The following is an 11,044-nucleotide window of genomic DNA, read 5'->3' as shown; positions in this document are numbered from 1 at the left end:
TCAGAGGAACTGGCTAATATACAGCAGCTTGTACCTCTCAGACCTGAATGTGGATTAATATGTAGCAGAAAATAGTCCTCAACAAAGGCATTATTTACACCTGTTTGAGAAACATTAAATAAAACCTACAGTCGTCAGTTGTTTTGGGAAATTAATTATCCTGGGAAAAAAAGAAGCATATAATCGCAGCCCATTTCAGTTCAGAAGGAATGAATAGACTTGGGCCTTAGTGTCACAGACATGTTCGGGAAGTCAGAAAATGTATGTCTTTTCATTTCATTTGTTCACAATACATAAAAAAACATAGTATTATCAGGCCTCTCCACTAACTGATAGCATGTTGACAGCATTACAGTCATCGCTATGTTTGTATATATATATATATATACACGTGACAACGTACATCAGGGCTTCGTAGCAGTGGCTGGTCGTTCTCTCTGTGGTAGGCAGCAGCAGCAGGGGGCAGGGAGAGGGCGTGGCTTGTGTTGGGCGAGGTGATCTGGAAGGTGGGCACCTGGGGCGGCAACGGGGGGTAGTGGAACTCCACTGGAGACAGACGTGCTGGCGTGGTCAGCGCTGACACGTACCTGGATGGAAAAGACAGCAAGAGATTATTACAGTCTCTGAGGTACAGCAAAGTTATTCCTGCCGCTAACGCACAGTTCACCACGTTTATAGCAAATAGTTCTGGGTTTGACAAAATACACTTTGTGCTTAACAAGCTGTTGTTTGAAGACCATTCATTAAAATTACTGTTTACCTGTTGTGTGGGTCTGTGCTGCTTCTTAACATACAAAAAGCACGACAAAGTTGGTGAGTGTCAAGAGCTCATTTGGCACTAATGTGCAGTGGTTTGATTACCAGTGACCTTACATAAAAGGTCTGGAAATAAATATCTGGGATGCGAAAGCAAAAAAAAGGTAGAGGCCGAATGTGGGATTTGCAGCAACTTGTCTGCAGTTGGTCGAGTGGCCCACACGCAGTGTGAAACTATCACTTTCATGCTTGTGGACAGTTTTGTATTTTCACTTTTTTGCAATGAAGTGCCACACACTCAGCCAGTCACAAATATCAAAAACATTGTGGTTCATCATGAGCCCTCACAGCTACCAGAGACTTCTGCTGTGTGTGACTCAGGGAGTCGATTCACCACAAACATAATTTACACTTTACATTGCATATTAGTTGCATTACAATGTATAGAAACGTACTAAATAAAGTGGTCTTAAATACTTCCTCATAACGTACCATGCTTTTACTCTCATCCTTGAGGAGTTGATATTAATATTAAATGTGCAGAATACTCAGTTGTTAAAATAAATGTCTAATATTAGTATCTGTTCTATTGTAGTGTACAATGGTAACATGATCAGAGTTAAATACAGAGGTGGTTTCCTGTCCAGAGTCAGGGGGCATTCAGGGACCTTTAGGAAATTACTAAATGGAGTGACTATGACTTCACAGTCATAGAAATGTAACAACAGAGAGGGGATTTATTCTTTTACAAATAAAATACAAAATATTACCAAAAATCATCAGGGTTCTATTTGACAAGAGGCAAGCAGAGATGTATTAAGTAAGTTTACAATGAGCAGTATCCTTCCTTCACAAATTGAAACATGTATTACAAATTACCACTTGGGGTCAGCAGAGAGCTCAGGAGTGTGGCCAAAAGAACCATGAGCAAGCACAAGAACCCTCACACATTCACCATCAGCATTAAGTGAGTGTTTGTGTGAGTGTTTAATACTCACACACACACACAAGCGCGCACACACACACACACACATACACACGCACACACACATACACACGCACACACCAACTCTCCTACCTGTCGCTGTGAGGTGAGTCTCTTAGAGAGTCATAAGAATCCCCGTACTGCATTCCCGGTCTGGACGTTTCCGTGCAGCCCCAGTGGGATGCCCTCCTCGCCATGCACGCCGGGCTGCTGCACTTACTGGTTCCCACAGAGCTGGACAGCCCACCTGACTGGCAGTCTGAGTTCATGCTCTCTGTTCGTTCCATGCTCCACGTCTGCTCCTCGTGTCTGCAGGGATGCGTGTGTTTGCAGAACAAGTTTACAAGTTTACAACAGAGGCAGGAGGATAGTGAGGAGGAATAAACACTTGAAATAATGAGTGATAATCTTGATGAAAACATAGAAACAAATGGTGGGGCAGAATTCTCTATATTAGTGAACCCAGCTCTACACAATCTGACTCTGTACTTTTGACAAAACAAATGTTCTGAACTCTGAAATGTCCACATACATTTGCCAGCCCCCTATTTAAAAATGTCAGTGTCCATGTGAGAATACAGGAAGAAAATGCCCTGGAAAATTCTCAGTGAGCCAGTGGATGTGTTGAGGACGTTTCTCACAAGCAACGGATGCAAAACTGAAAAAAAAAAAGAATACAAGTAAATCAGGATGAAAAAGATGAGCCAAACATGTAGAAGACTCCCACAAAGATGAAAACTTAAAAAGACAATGATTTGAAAGCTTTTGATGATAAGGGCCAATGCTGGTGTGGATGTGCTTTAAACGAAAACACTGAGCTTCCCACAACAGAATGTATACGTCATGTCCGGCCTCTTGCTTGCTCTAATCAGTTACCCCCCTTTGCCAGAATGTTCTGTACATTTTCCTGTTGTTGTCAACACATCTCACCCAGACAATCTCCTGCTGCGTTTTTTTTTATATGTGAAAGAAAAGAAACGACAGAAAATGGTCCAGACATTATCCACTGATAATGTCTGAAAATGGCTTCCGTGTCTGTGTTCTTTTTCTGCCATTTCTTGCTCCCCCTTTTACACAAACACTGCCCCTTCACTCCAGGTACGTACCTTTTATACAGACAAGTGGATGCAAGGTGTTCCTCCTTGAACAGACTGTGTCACAGCATTGGGTGTTGCCCATTGGTTATGGCTACAGTTAGAGCTCAGATTTCTATAGACTTTGAAGGGATACTGTTCTGCTCTCTAGTGGTAAAGTTGTGTACCACATTTTTTAAATGCTGCCTGTCCTGAAGTGACTGTCCCTGTGATGATATTCTGCAAGTCTCTGTTCAGCCTTTGTCTCCCTTTGACCCAGTTAATATCATCTCAACACTTGTAGAATTGTGTGCTACTCTTTGACAATTATCAAATCAGCTATGTTGACAACAAGTCGCATGGCATAATCCGATTGGAGGTTTTAAAAAACGTCTACTTATGTATTTGTTATCTATATCACAAAATCCTGATAACATCTACCCACAAATACAATTTTCATTTTATATGTCCAGGTTAAGTCATCTCTGCATTTTCTCAGTACAAGATAACATTTCTCTGACCTTGTCTTATCTCATATAAAGAAAGATAAGGATTTCAGGATTTCTCATGACCTCATGACATGTACATGCTAATTCGCATGTGTCAGTATGTGTGGGTGTGTGTGTGTGTGTGTGTGTGTTAGGTCTACCTGGAAGCATGAGAGGCAGTTGTAGAGTGGTGGGAGCGGGTCGACATTCGGCTGCCTGCGTAGTTGCCTGCACCCTCAGCTCCATGGCTGATCACACACTCTGTCGTGGGGATGCTCTTGGAGATGTACTGGAATCATCACATATGAGGAAACATTTATATTCTTACATCATGTTCTCATTTTTAAAATAACAAACAATACAGTATAAAGTGACCTCTAACTACGAGAGGATTTTTGTGTACATGTCAGTTGAAACTCTTCATCACTTCTCTCTTCACTGTGTTTTCACTGTTGCCATTGTGCTGACTCTTATTGAGTCTCCAACAGGACGGTGGGTGTTATCAGGCCTCTCTGTAACATCTGTCAGCGTTGTGCCACCATGTTTCCTCCTGTTGTCAGCGGATCAGAGTTTTATTTACACGACAACTCTTTGGGAGGCAAAACTGCTCTGAAGGCTAATAGAAGCTTCTTGGTGGAGTTACATCAAAGTGACAACGCTGACTAAAGTCCATAAGTATCCCAATCCTAAAGAGACATGAAGCAGCTGGGGCTCTGTGAGCTTCCTGCTCAGATGAAATTCACATCCAGTTCTCCTGTCATCGCCATCGTCTTCTTCTTCTTCTTCTGTCTCCGCTTCAGTATTAATAAATATCTGAGGTCAATCTGAACATTTTGACATCAGATAACTATTTATAGAGAGTTATATTTAATTGAAAGGACGGATATACCTGGCTCTATTTTAGCAGCACTTTGATCAAACTCACTATGATAGAACTAATAGATCACTGTAAATGAATTGCTTTTGTTTTATTATGTATTTATATTGTTACTGGCTGCCAGAAGCTAAATCAAAATCTCAGACACCAAAAATGCCTTCGATACAACTGCACTAACTTTATACTTACCCAAGGTCTCTAATTGAAAAAAAGGCTGAAAAAAGAAAAGTAGCCCTGTTGCCATGAACTTGCTAACTGTTCCTCTTTTTGACATTCTGTCTATTAAAAATCTTATCTATCTCTGCCTCAGGACCAGCTCTGCCTCCGAGATCACGTCTGCCTGCATTTACCTGTCTTAGTTTCCCTCTCAGTTAAACCTGACCTTCACATCAGTGTATCTACTGACCACTGGACTCACATCAACCATGGGGATCTCCTCAGGACCGGGCCCCGGATGGTTGGGCCCATTGGGCAGCATGCGGTTGGGTTGCTCCAAACACTGATTCTGGTTCTGGTGTAGGTGATTTTGCATCTTCTTCCTCTGCTTCCTTGATCAGTGATGATGATGACAAAGGAACAATAAGTCATCTGGGTAAAGTGTTTGTAAATAATTATACGCTGATTGTTTCTTTCTACAGCAGTGATGCAAAGTATCTAAGTAAATTTACCCCAATATTTTTCTTGCACTTCTGCTTTATTTGAGTGTTGTCATTTCTACTTAAAAAATTCTGTTACTTTTGTACTTCTCAACAATCATTTCAAAAAATTCTAAGCTTCTCAGGTGGTATAAAATAAGAATGTTTTTTTCAAATAAATACATCATTTATAATATGACATCAAGAGTCATCCAATATTAGACAAAATGCAAATGACTGGAGAAGATAAAAAAGTAATGATAATGATATAAAATTGTGTATCAGAAATTAGTTATTTATTCTTTTTTACTCCACTAATCATGTCACGACCCATTTATCTTGTGACACCGTAGAGGGGTCTGACCCCTCGATGGGGTGCCACTGGACGAACCTACCAAACTGCATTGTATGTGTATGTATGTGAGTATTTGAACAAGCGCATTCTCAACCAGCTAAAAGAGTAGAAGGCTACTTGTGAAACTAACAACAAAGTATATGCTATATCACATTTTTTACAGAACAAGGAGTTTTACTTTGGATAACTACATTTAGTCTATCGTATATTCATATAGTTGTAATTGTATCTTTGCTCAAGAAAATGGATCTGAATACGTCTTCCCTCACTGTTCTATAGCATGAGAAGAAGCAGCTCAGCACAACGTTTTCTTACATGAGGTCAATCTGAAAATTTGGAGCCTTTAATTAAATGGAAGACATTTTTCATCTCTTCAAGGTCACATACTTGGTTTTGCAGTAGGCCACCACACAAACGATGCCAACCACCAACAACGCCACACAGATGCCGGTGATCGTAAGCACCCGCCTCTGGTAGAGTTCCTCCGCCTCTGTGGATGGAAACACACGCACATACACACATGTTCGGATGCACGCACACACACATAAAAACACACACACACACACACACACACACACACACACACACACACACACACACAGAATGAGCGCCTCTCTCTTGATGGTAATGACAGAACAGATATCTCACTATCCATCCTATCCCCTGTGCTCGACAGCTACTTCTGCTCTATCATGTCTGATGTCGTTCACATTTAACTAGACTACAGTCATACAGTGCTACTATAACACAGGAGTAATTCTACAAACTCATATATTATAATGAAAAGCAGACATGTAAACCTGACAAAGACTACCTGCTGTCCCTATATCACTTATTTACAATGGCCATGGGGATGTAATGCTACAGATGGAACTGGCTGGGATCAGAATGCATCATGACAGTATGGATGAGGAAAAAAGTCACCCAGATGATACAAAATAATAATAATTGTTTGTTCAAAGTGTTAACGCCACAGTGGCTAGTGAGACAAATTTGTTGTATTCATTGATCATCTCCAATCATGTTAGATTCTTTCTTTTCTCATGAATGTTTGAAATATTGTTAATTTGTTGATGTCCTTTGTCACTTGCAAACAGCTATTGCTCCTCTGTCTGTGCAGAGCAACTCTGTGAGGTTTCTACATTTTGACTCTAGTTTGTTCTTAATAAAATAGCAACAAAACACAGGTGTGACAAAGCAGCATTTTGCGGCTCTCTGGTTGAAAGTTTAAACTCTGACCTCAACCAACCTCTTTGCTGAACCTGGGACCACACCCCAAAGAGAAGTTGGATTTTGATGGGGTATAAATTTACTTTTTGAACAATATTCTAGTAACCTAAGCCTAATCCCGATTTCAAAATTACTAATACTATTAATGGTGTATTAATATTAATAATATTGAAATTAGTAGATTTATTATGAAAACTAATTTCTGAAGGTAGCCTACATTGTCATATTAGAAATGAGCTATCATCAAAGACAATTCATTGAGTTCTTTATAAAGTTATTGAACTGACCTATAAAGTATAGTCCCTTACCATAAAATATGGTAAGATAAAATAATGAAGTATCTAATATCATTGGCATGTGCACATGCATTTTTAAGTTTTTACAGCTTTTTATGTCCCGGACTTTGAGCCCAAACTGTTTTGGACCACGTGATTCAGCACTTTGCTGCATTGAACTAATTAAGTTCTAACTTGTTCTCAGAGGATTGTGGAGTAGCTGTTTGAATTCTCCGCCATCTTGGAGTTCCTAGGTTAATTCACATTTTAGGGCCTGCTGTGGCGTAACACTGTGTCAGAATGGGAAGCGCAACGACACAATGACAGAGGAAGCAACAAACAGAACAGAACACAAGGGGAAGAGGGGAGAATAAAAGGAGGAAAAGCAAAGTGTTTAGGAAGGAGGGGGAGAGAGGGAGAGGAAGGGAGAGGAGCGGGGGCGTGCCCAGGAGGAAGGCCCGGGGAGGAATCAGTCCTCATGGACCAAAGACTGGTCTGACTTTGTGTCCTTATCAACTAAAAGTGGATTACCGAGGTCCTTGGATTGTTAGTCATGGTTAAATTAAAGTCCCTGCAGTGAACTAATTCTTTTAAAAGTCATGGACCTTCACAAACACAAATATGTTCAGTTTCAATGTGTCTTCTCAGTTTGCAGTAAAAAGCTGAAGCTGCCAACTTATCACAGTGGTAGTGGATAGGTGAGACCTATATATTTATTCCACTGTGGTTCTATGGAAGAAAATTGATTAACTAAAATAGGGAAAATGTTTTGTAATACCAGAATGAGTTTGAAGCAGTTCGAAATCCAACACTGTCCTCTTTACCTCTATCATTTCCTCACCTATTCCTCTCTCCCCTCCCTGACAAAGCTCTGGACACGCAACTAAAAGGGGGGATAAAGAGGGCGAGGAAGCGTGAGGGTGGGCAGGGGGTTCTAAATAAAGGGCCGCTGTAGGGATTGACAAGCCTACGAGAGCCTTGGCCCGGCATTGTGTGCGTGTCACAGGGTACTGATACAGAGAAGGCAAAGGGAAATGGGAAGGCGAGCTCACTGGCACAGTGGAGACAACAGCAAATCGTGATTTAGGACTGGCGAGCTCTTGACTTTGACACAGAGTCAATCATGGACAGAATAATAAGGACAGACTATGTGGTCAGGCCTTTTGCCGGCTTTTGGCAACGCTTTGCAAAAACACTCGCAGCTTGCATGTTTTTATTCGACAGGTTGCTGAAGCCAATGTGCACGTTGCCAAAGCTCAGAGGACAAGCCAGATACGGGTATTTATCAATGCTGTGATATGTTCTCTGATTTCTGGACAAAGAATGAAACGTGCTCTGATTCTGTGTCCAAATAACACAACTTTGATTCGTATCAAGGCTCTTTTCATTGCTTTAATTCACCTCTCTACTTTGTTTCAATAATGCATTCCTCCCAGGTAATTTGTCTCTTTCTTAAATGTGTATTTTTCAAATGTGTCTATGACGAGAAGAAGAGTGCATGCAGACAGGGGAGGTTATATGTCTGGAAACCAGGTTAGTGGGTAGGAGAAAAAGAGGGACAGGTTGAGAGAGACCTAGTTGTTGGTTTAAGGAAGAAGATGGCACAATAATGTGTGACTGTGAGAGGATCTTGGCAAACCCTTTAAGCACAGCAAAATGAATAATAATATTGCATACCCATAAATTCAATTCTGAGAAGCTCTGCCAGCGCAGAAAGTTGTCGTGGTAAAAGGAAAGAGACAGATAGGGTCAGGTGTAATGTCCACTTTGGAGCAGTATATTACTTTCATGTCCTGCTTACGCTGAACCAGGACATAAGTTAATTAGTGCCGTCAGTTAGAGTGATGGACATGTGTACTGTCCAGTAACAGACAGACAATTCAGACAGCCGCAGCTCTGTGACCCCCATAAATGAGAGGAATCAAAATCAAAAGAAATCAAACCAAAATCAAAAGCGAAAGGGAGAAAATGAACCAAAAAGCAGAAGAAAAGAGAAGCGACAAGCAGGAAATGCATGCAGAGACAGAGACAGACGGACAAAGAAAGCAAGACAAGAAGCCACATCACTTACTGCTATATTTACTAGACCTCATTTCTGGAGTAAACAACATTGGACAGAAATACAAAACAAAAGAAAACGAGACAAAAGAAAAAAAAACACAGGAAAACAAAAGATAAAAAGCAGTGAGTTACTCTCCAACATAAAAAAACACAGTACGGTCAATGGGGCTGGCACATGGGGGTGAGTGCTGTAACTCATTTGACTAATGGCAATTGTGTGCATTTGTATTGATTACAGCATGCCTCTTGTATAGCACTTTTTCCAACTACTGCTGCGTACAGCTATTATAACCTTTCATATGATTTACAGGGAAATCATCTAAGCATTCCCAATTGCCATTGCTTTGCATGCATTACTGGCCGTAAAGAGAGGACGAGTCAGCCAATCTCCTGTCCACCTCAACCTGAACTGCTCTATGTTTCCACAGTGCGTTATGTTCGCAACCACTAAAGAAGCAGGCAGTGACCAATCAACATAGATCTAGAACGACAGAAGGTGTTCCTTCAGCTGACTGATAGAGCACCACAAGGCAAAATAAAAGCACGTCACACAGATAGAGTTCAGCATGTAGACAAGGCTTGATGGTGGGGTGGGGGGGTGGGTCCAAAATAAACAAGATATTACATACAGAATGACATCTAATGATATAAAACATGTTTCAAGTTGACATTTTTCAGTGGAGACTTACACAATAGACAAACAGAAAAACAAGACAACATGGCATTAAGCAATTGAGTTGAACCCGTGAAAGCATTACAGGTCATTACAGGGTCCTTTTTCTGCTTGCTGATTTAACTTAATGTAAACTCAATTTCCTTTCCATATAAAAAACAATCACTGACCCTTCTGTGCTGTGCTTAATTCTGTACCATGTGCCACTACCCATGTTAACAAAGAATAGTTATGGAATACGCTTCCTAACTATGATTTAAAGGAATTTTGTACATGTGTGAGTTAGACGAGAAGATGATCAATGCCACTCTCATATTTGAAAGCTGAATTTGAGGCTGAAGCTAATAGATGGTTAGTTTTGCTTGATATAAAGAGGTGGAAACAGCTAACCTGAGACTGTAACAACAAATAGCAAAATAATGAATAAAGGAATGTATAAAATCCGCCTACTAGCACCACTCTTTGCCTGGTAACCTGACAGTACAGTGAGGACAAGATCTAAGATTTCACCCATCACCCGTAATAAAACCAGAATTTGTAGTTTTAACCTGAAAGCTTTCGCACTTTTAAAAAGACGAGTCAGATAATGTTAAGTTGTGATCTTCAGAAGTGCTGGTAAGTGGATTTGGTGCCTTTGGACACAGCAAGACTGTTTCTTCCTGTTTCCAATCTCTATGCCAAGTAAAGCATCTAATAATTCATTAAAAATAATGTTGACCTACTCCTTTAATTCAATAATCCAGTTATGAGAAACAAAACACGACACACAGTCTTTGAACATCTTAGACATCACCCTTAAAATATTTCAAGCACTTAGCTTCATGCCACAATGAGACGTCCTCAGATGATCCATGGATGCTCAGTGTGAAAACCACAGGTTATCCCAGTCACCTCTGTGGGTTTTTATCCTGATCTCTTAGTCAAGCACAAATTCCACTGATATGACATCACGAAAGCCGATCAATACCACATCTGGCCCTCGATTGCAAAGCTCTGAGTGAAGCTTTCAAATCTCATTACACGGAGACTTGAAATGTTCATCATAATCGAACTCTAAATCTTATTTTCATTCAATTGCCAAATTGTTTGAATTTTTGACAGAATGTGTCTTAGTGATGGCAGCTGTTCAAAACGATGTCACACAGACTTACAAGTCTTCACTTGTCAGTCCTGCTTCTGATCTAAAACTTTAATCAATGAAAGTTATTTTTTTTCTTTTTATTTAAGAGGAGCACAGCACACATTAAGGACCTACAATCTTGTATTAATCCTTTCTTTCCACAGAGTTTTGCCTCGATCATTTAATTATTTTTACTGCAGCACCGATGGACCATCTACAACAAAACTGTTGCAATAAGAGCAAATAATTTTAACCTCCTATATTGTTTACTCTGTTAATTCTCTGTCTCCTCCGTTTCCGATTGTGCAGCTGTCTGGTTCAAGCTTAATGAGAAGTATTTTGTTCGCAATTTACATCCTAAATATATAGAATTTTAACAGTAAGATTATACATAACATACAAATTAGGTACTTATCGTTGAGTTGTCAATGCTTTTTTACAGCTCATAAGATTTAAAGCAGATGAGGTACCAAACAAAATATGTGTCTATATCATAAAATATCTAGAACTGGTTGC

The 11,044-nt window shown here is 40.2% G+C and overlaps 1 protein-coding gene across 1 annotated transcript in view; it reads right to left on the bottom strand.

Annotated features, from left to right (window-relative positions):
- LOC133958357 (pro-neuregulin-2, membrane-bound isoform-like) overlaps positions 1-11,044 on the bottom strand; it is a 49,176-nt gene that overhangs the window by 3,407 nt on the left and 34,725 nt on the right. Inside the window, exons 6-10 of the mRNA XM_062393103.1 lie at positions 5,557-5,659; positions 4,598-4,727; positions 3,464-3,591; positions 1,835-2,050; positions 404-587 (exon numbers count right to left, since the gene is read on the bottom strand). Of these exons, the coding sequence (XP_062249087.1) occupies positions 404-587; positions 1,835-2,050; positions 3,464-3,591; positions 4,598-4,727; positions 5,557-5,659 (761 nt within the window). The remainder of the gene's footprint in view (positions 1-403; positions 588-1,834; positions 2,051-3,463; positions 3,592-4,597; positions 4,728-5,556; positions 5,660-11,044) is intronic.

This window comes from Platichthys flesus, chromosome 8, assembly GCF_949316205.1.
Source record: "Platichthys flesus chromosome 8, fPlaFle2.1, whole genome shotgun sequence".
In the NCBI taxonomy this organism is placed as follows: Eukaryota; Metazoa; Chordata; class Actinopteri; order Pleuronectiformes; family Pleuronectidae; genus Platichthys; species Platichthys flesus.
Note: the sequence above shows the minus strand (reverse complement) of the source record. Positions and strands in the feature narration are given on the sequence as shown.